Source organism: Heteronotia binoei, chromosome 7 (assembly GCF_032191835.1).
Source record: "Heteronotia binoei isolate CCM8104 ecotype False Entrance Well chromosome 7, APGP_CSIRO_Hbin_v1, whole genome shotgun sequence".
Lineage (NCBI taxonomy): Eukaryota > Metazoa > Chordata > Lepidosauria > Squamata > Gekkonidae > Heteronotia > Heteronotia binoei.
In genome coordinates, this window is record NC_083229.1 from 79,296,819 (window position 1) to 79,310,884 (window position 14,066).

The 14,066-nt window shown below is 39.5% G+C and overlaps 1 protein-coding gene across 10 annotated transcripts in view; it reads left to right on the plus strand.

Annotated features, from left to right (window-relative positions):
• Positions 1–14,066, plus strand: part of ZNF521 (zinc finger protein 521) — a 466,135-nt gene that overhangs the window by 397,928 nt on the left and 54,141 nt on the right. For all 10 annotated transcript variants that reach the window (XM_060243880.1, XM_060243883.1, XM_060243886.1 and 7 more), the window contains 2 exons: positions 5,171–5,302; positions 10,812–10,927. In XM_060243880.1, the coding sequence (XP_060099863.1) occupies positions 5,171–5,302; positions 10,812–10,927 (248 nt within the window). The remainder of the gene's footprint in view (positions 1–5,170; positions 5,303–10,811; positions 10,928–14,066) is intronic.

Genomic DNA, 14,066 nt, shown 5'->3' on the forward strand with positions numbered 1-14,066 from the left:
TGCTCAGTCCCTACTTCATCTCCACACATCTGACAAAAGTACTAAATTAAAGCTTTCTGATAATTTGGCTGCAGGGCACATAATGAATGCATTCCTAACAATGTTCTCTGCTCAGATTTCTACCAGAATGTGATTGCTATTAAAGAAGCCAGTATTTTTGTGGTGGGAAAATGGTTGCACAAATCAGCCCTATGGCTAATGTTAGATACCTAATTTGCAAGCTGCATTTTTAGTTTAATCCATACAAGCAGTTGCTTAGAAATCCCATAGAATTGCTTTTTCCTCACCTATAACTCTTAATAAAAAATAGGACTGTGCCAACCTATTAAATCCTTAATAGAATATTCTAATGGTTATTAAATCAATTGACTCTGAATCTCACTTTAATAAATGAGTCAGACAGTATTTTCCAATTACTGTCATCTACCACCTTTCTAAAGAGCAGATTATTCTGATTGAATTTTTTTAAACTGTTCAGCACTTTTAGATTTATTTATTTTTTTGCTGAAATACTGTAGCTTTGAAGTGGATATAGAAGAGAGGCAGAATGACCTCTTGAAATGATGTTCTGGCACTACACTTCACTTCATATTTATCCCAGGTGTAAACTGCTAAAGTAGCTTTTCACTGTCTATTTATTTAGTTGCGATGTTCAATATTTCCATTCTGAATTTTCAAATCTGAAGGTTTTCTGTGGGTATGGAAGCAGCTGTCTGTAGAACAGCTCTCCTTCCAGTCATCATTTCACTTTTTCCATTCCTTTGATAACAAGAAGCAGCAGAAAGTAAAATAGACAGCACAACCAGCAGAAGAGCTGTAGGTGTGTATGCAGTTGATCTTTTCAAAGCCAAGTGTTAACTAGGGTATCTGAACATTCAGGGTGTTGCAGAAGAGCTGCAGCCAACCTGTGCCAGATTGTCACCTGCTATTTCGTTTTCTGGGTCAGCTAGAATTCACTGCAGCTAGTGCCATTTCACACCCTCACTAACCCAGAATGTAGTTATGATCAGTGATCCACAGGAATACTGTACAATGTCCTGGAACCTGAGTTGTTGTTTTTTCCTTACAGGTGCCCAAAGTTAAAAAGAAAATTAGCCCTGGTCTCTCATTAAAGCAATATGAAGGCAAGCTATCTTGGCTCATAAGATTCCTTTTCATCTGTGGGAGGGAATGCAAATAAATGGTCCAAAGGAAGAGTTTACTCTGCAGTCCTAAAATACATTCCTAGAAATAAGCATTGAATACATTGGGACTTGATTCCATTGAATACATTGGGACTTGATTCCAAGCAGATCTGTTGAGGATTGATCCCTTAATTAGTCAACCTAAGAAGTGTCAGGACACAGAACTGTCCTTACTGCCTTACAATGTGGAGAGATTGGGAAATACTCTTGCTGTCTTGATCACACAAAACAAGGATTCAGGCCCAGTCCAAAAATAGTGCTTCTGGACTTTTAATCTGGTTATGTAAATTGGGAGTACCATCTTCCTTCCTTTTTCAGGTCCAGCAACAATGCCAAGTTACATCTGCATCGTGGCTAGCTTAAATCATAACTTGCAAATCTGATTCTGATTATGGTTACAAACTCTGATTTGAATAATTAACAGTGGTGATGTAATCCTAAATTCTGAAGTTTGAAAAGGTTTGAAGAGGTTTGAAAAGAGCAAGGCGAAGGGAATTCATGAGAAGGAGATGAGGATAGGGAGATGGGTGACTACAGAAACTCACGGGCACTCCAAGTTCTTTGTCGGCCCTATAGCCAAACTCTCAAACTTGCAAATTCTCTCCCTTCCTTTTTTCAAACATAACCTTGGAGAAGAAACCAGGAATGTTATGTTTCATCTTTTATGAAGCTTTTATAGATAGGATGATAAATCATGTATCTAGAAGTTGATGGCATTTATCTGGAAAAGTTAACATACGTGAAACATTCAGAAATGAACTCCTTTTCCACATTTGCTTTGAATGTGCACATCAGCACAAATGTTCATGGGACCCCCCCCCCCCCCCATTGAGCTTCTTAGTGCAAAATATGGCCATTATGGGGATTTCTACCTTCCTCTGAACAGCTGGTACAGGGAGGCAGGGCCGGATTAAACCCTGTGGAGGCCCCCAGGCAGTCACAATCTTGGAGGCTCCCTTGCAAATTATCTCAAAGAGTTGGAGCGGCTGCCCCACTGACTGTGGCCCTGCTGCAGCCTGCAGACACCTTCTCAAAAGCACCTTTGACAAAGCTGCAGGGGAGATGCAGAGAGAGGCAAACTTGGCAATGACTCCAGCATCAGCCACTCCAGGCAAGCCAGACAAAGAGTGGCTCAGTTACTGGCTGCACTTGCAGGCTGGGAGGGCTGCAAACAGGGGGAAAACTGGGGGAAAGCTGTTAATCCAGCCCTGCTGGAAGGGGCTGTGGCTCAGTAGAAGAGCCCCTGCTTAGCATGCAGAAGGGCCCAGGTTCAATCCCCAGCATCTTCTTCCTTCCTTCCTTCCTTCCTTCCTTCCTTCCTTCCTTCCTTCCTTCCTTCCTTCCTTCCTTCCTTCCTTCCTTCCTTCCTTCCTTCCTTCCTTCCTTCCTTCCTTCCTTCTTTTCTTTCTTTCTTTCTTTCTTTCTTTCTTTCTTTCTTTCTTTCTTTCTTTCTTTCTTTCTTTCTTTCTTTCTTTCTTTCCATTTATATCCTGCCCTCCCCACCAAAGCAGGTTCAGATCCCATAGAAAGGACCAGGCAGTTGGTGATATGAAAGACTTCTGCCTGAGACCCTGGAGAGCTACTGCCAGTCTAAGTAGACAATACTGACTTTCTTGGACTAGAGGTCTGATTTGGTATAAGGCAGCTTCATGTATTCACTGTCAAACACCAGCTACTAGATGATCTAGGTGCTTGGCAAAGATCCACTGCCACAAATACATTCAAAATTTTAGTAATATAGAGCAATTGGTTTGTATGAAGCCTGTGCATTAATTGTGTCTTTTTTCCTGTGAACCATTTGCATTGTTATTCAACCTTATTTAGTGCACACTCATTTAAAACACGTATAACACTTGGTGACAATAACTCTTATTTTTCTGTATTGTACTTCCCTGGATTTGTTTATGCATGCATCCCATTGAGCTAATCCACCTCCTTTTAGAATATCAGGGACTAGAAGAATGAACCACTGTGACCAGTTCCGTGATTTTCAGCAAGATTCAGTGTGCAAGATGAGAGTGACACCTGGCAATAGAAGTCCACACTGCCTAGAAGAGATGCTACCTGAAGCTGGACAGAGCATGTTAAATAGATCCTATTCAGAAGAAGGGCTAAGGATATTGTATCTGCTCTCACCAGATATGGTAGTGTTTCCCAGAAGAGCTCTTTCTCATGTAGTCTCAGGATATCTTGTTAGGAGTCAGAGGGTAGGGGCAGCGCAATAATGTGCCACAGGTTTGTGGATTGTGCTTTTTATACATTGACGATTATTTAGAATCCAAAAAACTGCATGCCGAAACACAACAGATCCAAATGAAACAAATCCAGTTACTGCTATAGTTTTAGATGCTTGTAGTTTAGGAGGATACCCAGATGATGAGAGACAGGTTGCTGCAAGTGCAGGGTATGCTTTCATTCAGTTTGTTATCTCTATCAGTTCTGAATATTTCTTGTCAGTCTTAGCTGCTATCCATTGCCTTTTTTGTCATTATAATCAAGCAGCAGAACAGTCTGATACTTAGATGCTTTGGAAAGAGAGGCGTGCTTTTAAAAAATCTTTTCACTTGAGATACACTCGAGTGGGACACCAGGTGCAGTCAGTGTTGTTTTTTTATTATTATTATTAATCGGATAGTGTATTTACCTGTAAGATCAAACTATTTGTATAACACACTGGTGACATACAGAAGGACCTTTTCTAAGATATGCTGAGGGAATTGAACCCTGTACAACAGAGCTTGGAGCTGCATCTTACCTAGCAACTGTTTCTAAGTAGGACAACCTATCATTGTTCCCAAGGTGGAAAGAAAGGAGCTGGCAACACTGTTGGGAAGAAAACCTAATGCTAGGCCTGGATGGAAGGGGGAGGGGGAAGGGCACAAAGGCCCTGCAGCTGAGAAGGAGGAAGATTTTAGGATTAACATGGTGGTAGCTAGGAATGCCTGTAGCTGAAAAATTAAAAGGCTTTGGAGCCTGTAGTGGGGTATTCATTAGCAGGTGGGAAGGAAGGAGTTCAAGCTTTTAAAGATATCCAGGCTTTGTTGTTTGGAAACAAAGGTTCATGATAGCATGCAAACTTAAACAGTAAAATACTGTATGTATAAAAGAACAATACGTGACAGAATTAGACAATCTCAAATTCTGTCAGCCATTGCTGTGCTTTCATATTCTCAGCTACAAAAAGCCAACCCAAATAGCAAGGACCTACATAGCTTCACTACATTTATTTAAATGTTGAGGCTTTGGCAGCTGCAAATGAGAATGGGAAGATACAGAAGGAAGTCTGAGATAGGAAAGGAAGTCTAGAAAAGAAAATGTATTTTACAGGGCAGTCAAATTAAATTCTGTTTTATATAAGTAGGGGGTATTCAGACACTCCTCCTAGTCCCCATAACTTTAGTGGGGCCTGGAGAAACTTGCAGTATTTTTTCAGCTCTCCTGTAGAGGAGTAAGTTAACAGCTGCTGCAACAAGGGACCCAGCAGTATATCTGTACTATTAATCTGCCACAGACCCTGGAATAGAATCTTCTACATCTGGCTGAAGAGCATTGAGATATACCTACTAGTAATTTACAAAAATCTGATGCCCTTTTAACTTATATTTAACAAATGCTCTTAATTCTTACTGAAAGTTGAATACTCTAATACCTGCCTTTTGCGGGAGATAGATGGAATGGTTCAGAACAAAGAAGTCCACAGGCCCAGCCTTTGGTTTGCAAGACCTGAGCGAGGCTATTAACAATAGAATGTTTTGGAGGTCATTAATTCATGGGGTTACCAAAAATCAAAAGTGACTTGATGGCACTTAACATACAAAGAGGAAATGCTTCTTAAGACTGGATGAAAATCTGTTCATCACATGGAGTATCTTAGTCATGTTTAATCCAGTGCTGAGTAAACTGCTTTGAATACTGCTTTGAATGGGACACATCACTGTCAAGCATAACAAATAACATTAAAAAAAATTTCTCCATTTTTCCACCAGATGAAGGACTTAATCATGAGTGCAAGCTCTGCAACCAGACATTTGATTCTCCAGCCAAGCTTCAGTGCCATTTGATAGAACACAGCTTTGAAGGAATGGGGGGGACCTTCAAATGTCCAGTCTGTTTTACAGGTGAGTATATTGATAGGATCAGTTGGCCCTAATGGATTCATGCACATTCTCCAATGATGTCATTTATGCTGTGTTGACTTCAGGTCAACTTGTTTACAATTATTAGATTTGTGCTTATTAGAGATATTGATTAGGAATTATTTAAAAAGTCAAATGTGATGAGCGATCAGGCATCCATCTACCTGAACAGAATCCCAAACATACCTCTCAAATAATGTATTTTATTGTGTCAATACTGATTTTATGTGTAAATTCCCTGCCCACAAAAATACTTACAAAGATTAGGAGCTGTGCTATACATCTAAATTAAAGCAAAACACATAAGAGAGAAAAATTTTAAAGTCTTTTTTGTTCTCCAAAGTATGCTTTATAATTTTCTTTTCTAATCATCATATTGCTGTTTAACATGCCCTATTAGCAGCAACAAAGGACATTTTTGCAACATGTTTTGATAGTAGATGTATTCTGGAAAGAATCTGAAGTACCTTTTATTAAAAACTAGAGGGAGGATACATTTTATTAGAAAGATTAAAACCTGGTAGACTGTAGCAGTTAAAGGTGGTGGGCAGAATGTCCTACAATAAGTATTCTCTCCACCTTGTGGTAGTTGTTTCTCCAGTACCTGCTCTTCCCCATACCCCATAACTGGTAATCAGTCTTCAGAGAACCTACACAGAGTTCTTTGTTTCTCTGGCAGCTCCTCATATAGCATAACTAACAACTTCTGAAATTCAGGATCCATTTATTAAATATGTATACCCACTTTTCCCTTGTAGCTCAAGGCAGTTTATAATTCCATATTAAAAGCATACATAATATAATAAAACACCTTCTGTATCAATGCTCCCATCCCTCATGCTCACTCGATGGAACACCAGGAGAAAAATAGAGGGTGAGGGACAGCATTTTCATTGCTCTAGAAACATCTCCAGATCTCTGTTTCGAACCATAGAGGTTGGAGAAATTCCTAGAGCATCATGGCTACCATGATATCACTTTTGGGTGCTCACCCAGAAGTGATGTCACAGTGTCCATGCCATCATCTCTCCACAGGTTGGGCCCTCGCATTGTTCCCAGGAGTAGCCAACAAAGGACTGGAAACCGTAATAAAATCCCATTAACCTCCTTCCCCAATTCCTTCTACTCAAACATCATTAAAAGCTAAAGTGACTTTACTGCACCTCTTGAAAAGTTCTAAGGACAGTACTTCCATGTCCTCCCTAGGAAGTGTATTACAAAAGGTGTAAGCCACACTTGGAAAAGACCAGATGCTGGTAGATGGAGACCACCTAAAGTGGGAGGACTACTTAAGGTAGCAACTAGCAGAACATAATGGAGACATGGAAAAAGAGGGTCCTTCAGATATGTGGATTGTGGGCCATGAATGGCTTTAACCGCCTTGATTTGAATTCAGAATCAAACTGGCAGCTGATGTAACTGTTTTAAATATATTTTCATTAGCTAGCTCCTAACAAAAATCATATAAATCGATAATACATTCTGAACAAGTTGCAATTTCTGGCAAGAGGAGCCAGATGAAGCATATTACTGTATGCTACCTGCAGAATTACAAAAGTGTGGATTAATGAGTGGCAGAGATAGTGAATGTCTACTATTAGGAGTGGGGGACAGTAAAAAAAAAAATCCCACCTCGGTACCTGAGCCTTGGCAGTTCCTAAAGTAGCAGTTTTGTCCCTAGTCCTTGGAAATAACTGGTGACATTTGTTATGCTAAAAGAAAATCATATGGGTATTCTTGGCTTTTTTGGAAGCTAGGGAGGGGCAATATGAAGGCTTTGAGGCACTATCAGTGACTGATACAGCTGTAGGTATAGGACTCCCAGTATATCTCCCAGTATATCCTACAACTGTCATTTTCTTCTGCTTTTTATAAAAACAAAATAACTTCCGAGAAGAGGAATATAATCTGTATAAGGCTGCCTGTAGTAAAATTGGAATTCAGACAACAGGATACATATTTTCAGAATCAGATCTCTAGTCATGCTTCTATTTCCATACAAGCATAACTTGTTTCTGTGCTGTTCATGTGTCACAGTATGCTCAGATATGTAATACTACACATCTCAAAATGTTTGCCCCATGACTTATGGTTCATATTTAAATGTTTACTACAAATAACATATTCCAGTGTGTAATACACATTAACATTTGACCTTGTTTGCACACCCAGACAAGTCTGGATCACACATGGGTGTATATCTGCTGACTATTTAACACTCAGAAGGTTACAACATGTAAATCAGTACAGGGCATAATTTTAGCCTTCCCTTTTCCCAAGCAGCCTCCCGTAACTGCCAAAAAACTTCTGCTGAGGGCCACAGTCCTTTATAAATGAAATGCACTGTAGAATGGGAACTGTAGCAAGGAAGGGGAAAATCCCCATCTTCCACTTGTGAAGCAAGTTTCAAGCTCGTTTCCTCCACTGGTGGGGGCCAATTTCATCCACTTCCCTCTTCACTGTGTTCTTTGATATTTTGTCCACATGTTGTCCCAACCCAGTAGAGGGTTGGGGGTGGGGGGGAAATGTTCCTGAAGCAGTTGTCTACCTGCTTCAGGAACAAGGGGAGGAACTGCCTCCATAAAGTCTTGTACTGGTGACTCATAGGACCAATCCTCTGAACTTGGAGGAGACTTTAAGATAAATAAGTGGGTTCTATGACAAATCAAGCTTGAGCTCTCCCTAGAAGCTAAAATGAGTAAACTGAGGCTATCATACTTTAGTCACATTATGAGAAGACAAGATTCACTGGAAAAGACAATAATGCTAGGAAAAATAAAAGGCAGCAGGAGAAGAGGAAGACCCAACATGAGATGGATTGTCTCAATAAAAAAAGCCACGGCTCTCGGTTTGCAAGACTTGTGCAAGACTGTTAACAATGGGACACTCTGGAGGTCATTAATTCATAGAGTCACCATAAGTTGGAAGCAAGCTGATGGCAATAACACACATAAGAGAAAGAGAGACACCTCTCCAACTGCAAACTCATGTGTAAAGCCCATTGTCTGCTGTTTAATCTGTGACAATTCTTTCACGTCAGTCATCACTTGATTCTTCTGTTACCAAATGGCAAACTTGCCTCTACGAACTTGCCCAAAACATATTATTGAGCATACTTGCCTGGTTTCTATATTGTTTCTCCCCATCATTCTGATACACACTCTACTGTAATTCATTTCCCCACCACTGTCTCCTACATTCTAGTCTTGTACCATTTGATAATCAGCTCAAGACAACTAGAGGTGCACCAGGCCAAACCTTGCAGCCACTTCTCCCTTTCAGCTGTCACTCACAGTTGTGATAAGCCCAGGTGACAGTTTTGATTGGCCTCCTACCAGTCTGATGAACAAAAGTGCTTCCCAAACACACACACACCCCCAATCTGAGAAACACTGCATAAACAATACCACTGGTAAAAATTAAACAATTGAAAGGCTGCATACAGAACTTTATTTAATACTATTTTAAATTATATCCTGAATCAGGGCATTTTTTCTCTGGGGGAACGCAGCAGAACGGAGTTCTAAAACCTCTTAAAGGAAACAAAATTCCCACAAAATGTTTAAAATTCATGAGGCACCCAATATTTTTCTCTTTCATTTCCCTCTTGAGAGTTCCAGCACCTCTTTTTCCAGAAAAAAAGCCCTGTTCTGAATCATCACACATAAATTCAGGATTTGTTTTTTTCTAAAAAGAGGAAAATCAATGGCTTACCAAGTTTTATATAAATGGGAAGTATTTCTGCAGGTTTGTTCACCATTGATGCACATTGATAAGAAAACATGACCCTTCAGTACCTTCATATTATTTCTTGTTGTTTGACAGCTGTGTTTCCAATAAAATGTAAACAAACCCTACAAAAGGAAATTAATGCTGAGTTTGTCTTCTGTTGGTTAGCATTACTACTTCTCATTATTACCTTCCTGTATATCAGCTAAATATATTTTCCCTGCATTATAACATTTAGTTAATTTTCACTGTACAGCTTGTAGTAATAATGTCTGAAGCTATGGATAGTTTTACTTTCAACAGTTTGCCTGTCAGGCATCCGTGTTCAATAATTCTTTCAGTCAAGCATTTCTCTGTATTTTGGTCTTTGAACTGATTGAACCAGGATTCTCTCCCGCACCCCCCTCCCCAATTCCCCCCCATGTATAGAAGACAGTTTTCTTTTACCCCCTTATATGACTTGTGTTTCTAAGAGTTACGCTTGAGTTTGCTTTTATATTTTAAGTGCAATGTGCAGGTAGCACCTGAGAAGCAACCTTGCTGATGGCTCTCACAATAAATAAGTTACTGGATTGAAAGAATCCTTTCAAAGCCAGTGGCCTTATAAAATGTGTTAAGAAGTGTAGATGACTTCTATTCCAATCTGTATTAAAAGCCACTCATTCCCCCTCCTTGCTTTTGGCTGATGGGGTAAATAGACACAGCACATGTATCATAAACAATAATGTTTTATGAGTAATATGCTATTAAATCATTTCAGCATGTAGAATATTAACAAAAACAGAAACTCACCATTATAAAGGATTTTTTAAAACAGAAAATGGAATCCAATCCTTTTTTAAGGTAATGAGAAATGTGATTAAAATGTATGACTCACAAGAACAGTATTCTAATTTTTTGTTGTTGGCATTCAATTAGAATTATTTTAATGATTAGGAATAGAGTCAAAGTTAAATGCCAGCATCTTTCATAAATCCTTTCTCTGCCTATACAGATTAATATTGTAGATGCAAACTTTTTTTTAGGTCACAGTGCACCAAGCATCCATCAGAAGTCAGTGCTGCCAACCCAAACACTGCCTCTGGCATATACAATTTAATTATTAATAGTATGTCTCCTAGGTAAACTGTTACACAGTCTTAGGGCCTTGTTTTGTAGTCATTAAAATTGAACATGTTTATATTATTGAAACCCTTGCATTCAGTGTGTAGGCAGAGTTGATCTTAAAGTATCCAAAGAGAATTTACCTGCAGTTCTGTTTCACATTTATAGACATTGCCCCAATGTAGCTGTGGGATATAATTTTTAACATTAACACATTTAAATACAGAATTGTTTGTTAGAATTAACTTTTAGGCAAATGTGGGGGGAAAACCCAGGGCTTTGGCATCTATTGTTTCCAAATTAAACAGCAGCAAAGAATTTTTTAAATATGTTTCTTAGATTCAGAACTAAATTAATTGTGGGGTGGATGAGAGAAGGGACATTTCTAAATGTTTTAGATTTAAATAATATTGACTTTTTACCAGACATACAGCACATTTTTTTTTACAAAGAAAGGAAAATTAGGAGTTGAATGTGGAACTGAGCAATCATGGCTGATGCCTATTATAGCAACAGTATAATCAGAAATTATAGGGTTCTTGGATAATTGTAGCCTTTGCAATTGCTCTGAGTTAATGAGGAACTGTTCACAAAATGTCTCCCCACATATAAGATTGAAATGATGAAAAAGTTCTCTTTTTTCTTTTTGATGTTCCAGTATTTGTTCAAGCCAACAAGCTGCAGCAACATATTTTCTCAGCCCATGGGCAAGAAGACAAGATCTATGATTGCACACAGTGCCCACAGAAGTTCTTCTTCCAAACAGAACTGCAGGTATCATGCTCATTAAGACTGTTTGAACATAGGGAGCTGCAGCAAATGGTACTGACCCAGGGTTTTTACTGTATAGGTTCATCATATTGGTGAATAGCTCTGGTGTTTAATGGGGACCAGGGATAGTGCACCAGGATAAACAGAAACTGTAATCCACATGTGATGCTTGTCTGAACTGCTTCTGAAAACTGTCAGAGATGCTACCTAAGAAGCATCTGTCTTTGTGCTGCATACCACATCTTACAGGTTCCTTGGATTCCTAGATGGGGGAAATACACAAGTGTTACAGAGCTGTGGTTTCTCATATTGCAAAGAAAAAAAGTGTGGTGTGAAGGCTCACTCGTCATTTTATAACTTGCTAAAATGAATCAACTACTTTCTCCAGAAAAATTCTCTTTTGATTTGTTTTAATAAGTGGGACAGTTCTGGAATTAATGGTTTTGGTAGTTAATCACAGTTGTCTTATTATGTTGCTTTCCCATAATAATCACCTGAATCAAGAACCATCAATTTCTACAGTAGGACAGTGCTCTGAATGTGTAATGTGTTTAATAGGGATGGGCCCTAACCTAAACCAAGCCAGAAGGCCCCCACCTGAACCCAGCCAATCTGACAAGTTTGATCCCCCCACCCTTTCTCCTGGCTGTGATTTGCTGTATCCAGGAGAAAGGGAGGATTGCCAGGGAAGGGGTAAATGACTAGCAGCCATTTAACCCATCCGTTTTGCTTCTCCTCATTTCAAAGTGGGAGTGGGGGGAGCAAAACCAATGAGTTTAATGACTTTCAGCCATTTAAACCTAAGTGAGCACCCATCAGCACCCATCAGCTGTTAGGTTTAAATTGCTGGCAGTTATTTCACTGTTCAGTTTTGCTTCCCTCTGCTTCAAAGTGGAAGGAAGTGAAACCAACCAGGAAGATAGCTTGCAGCCATTTCAACCTAACAGTGGGGCAGGTGCACCCATCAGCTTCTTCCTCTTCATAGCAGATGGGGGAATGAAACTGACCAGTGAAATGGCTAATGGCCATTTAAACCTAACAGGTCAGTTGTGGACCTGCACTACTCAGCTGTTAGGTTTAAATTGCCCCGACAGCTGAAACAGACAAGTTTGATAAATGTTCAGGGAACATTGGTTTGGGGGCTCCGAACTGGCTCAAGTTTCTGCTGAATTTTGGCTTATGAGCTGGCTTGTGCCCATCCCTAGTATTTACAGCTTATTCAGAAGCATTTACAGTCTAAACTAAAAATGTATGTTCCTTGGTAATAAGTGCCCTGGAATCCCTAACCTTTTACTTCTGTACATAAATTATGTAGTTCAGGGTTGGTTGCTGTATTATTTCCACTGAAGTAGTTGAAACCTGTGAGAGGGCAGAAGCTATTTGGGAAGCATGAGAATGTTGCAAATGTGCTAATGGTCTTTTGTCTTCAAAAAGCAAGCTCCATGGCTTCCAGAATGATCTCCTTGTCTTTTATATTGGGTTGGATCCAGCTAGCTGTTTTATATTGGGTTGCATCCAGCCAACTGTTTCTTACAACCTCACTGAATTCCTCCCTGCAATCCCCATCCCACATTTGTTTTGTCCATGCAGGGCCCATGATCCTTAGAATTCCCTTCTTGATGGACAAAAGTGACCCTGACCTTCATTTTTCATGAATGGTTGTTTCCCAAATAGGAAATATGTCGGGGGGGGGGGGTGTTCCAATATTTTGATTATTATCCCAAATAGTCTTTCTGTTTACTCAGCACACTACTAGATCTTGCGGCACCCACAATGAGACCTGTGGACACCATTTTCATTTTAGAGCTGAATCGGGGCCATTTAAAAATGCTGCACCACAGCACAATGGGACTAGGCACCCTCCCCCTGCCTCTTCTCACACGCAAAAGCAGCCACGCCCCCCCTTTGTGCCATTTCACACTTGAAATGGCACAAAGGGGACAAGAATTTCTAGTCCCGCCATGCTGCGAGCCTCAACAGAATTTTTAAATGGACTGAGTTCAGCTGTAAAATGGCAGAGTACCATGGGCACTATAACATCTAATTGTGCCCTCAGATAGTGGTGTTTGGAGGCTGCTGAGTATTCCTTGCAGAAATCTTAATCATGGGTCTTAGCAGGCATTCTTCTTCTTCGTTCACCTTGCAGAAAGCTTTGTCTTTTGTTAAAAGTGGTAGTTTTAAGCCCCTAGCGTTCTTTTGTAAATTCACATTTTACTTTCATTGGGGCATTGTTGTTCTCGAGAGAGAATCAGAAAAGAAGTAAGTCTAAAGCTCCTTGTGTGAAGCTCAAAGAATATATTTGAAGAGGTCTCTGAATTGCTAGAATTTAGCAGCTAAGGGTTTACTGAAAAGACTTTTTTGTTACACCTGTTGAAAATTAAGAAAATTACATAGCTAAAATATTGAGCCATTTTATACTTTACAAAAGTATACACTTACGTAATGGTGAAAACCCTTTTTTATATGATTAATGAAATCAACTAACAAGATTGTAAGTTATGTGTTTATAAATGTAAATGTGCTTACCAAAAAGATATTCAAGCTGAAGAGGTCCAACAGTGCTTACCCTATTAAAAGCTAATAAAAGCTAGATCCTGTTTTGGTGGTAGCATAGTTTTGTTGTTGTTTGGGGATTTATTGTTTGTTTTTCCTTATATTTCCCCAATTCCAGTTTTATTTTGTCCTTTGTCATTTAATGTGTTTTGCCTTTGGCTGGCATTTTCGGTGTCTGTTTCCTCTTTGTCTATGACCAGTGCAAGGCTGGTCTTTTTCCAAGGTTAACTGACTCATTGTAGAAGTCTTCAGAGGGATGGATTAAAGGCTGAATTATGTGGATGTAGGTGGTGGGTGAGCAGGAGAAGGAAGGGGAAATACAACGTTGATACCTTTTCCAAGTAAGATTTAACTATAACCTAAAACTTGCTGTGATGGGGGTAAAAATCCCCCCCAACCATTATTGTCTAATTCATTTTCACTGAGTTGTTATAATCCAATTTTTGTGCAACCTATGTTGTACTTTGCAACCATTAGCTAATTGATCATCCCAGCCTCTCAAGAGAAAAAGGAGACAGGGAACTTAGCTTTACAGATGTAGGAAGAAGAGAAGAAATATTATGGCATGGAAAGAAAGAATATTTTGTGA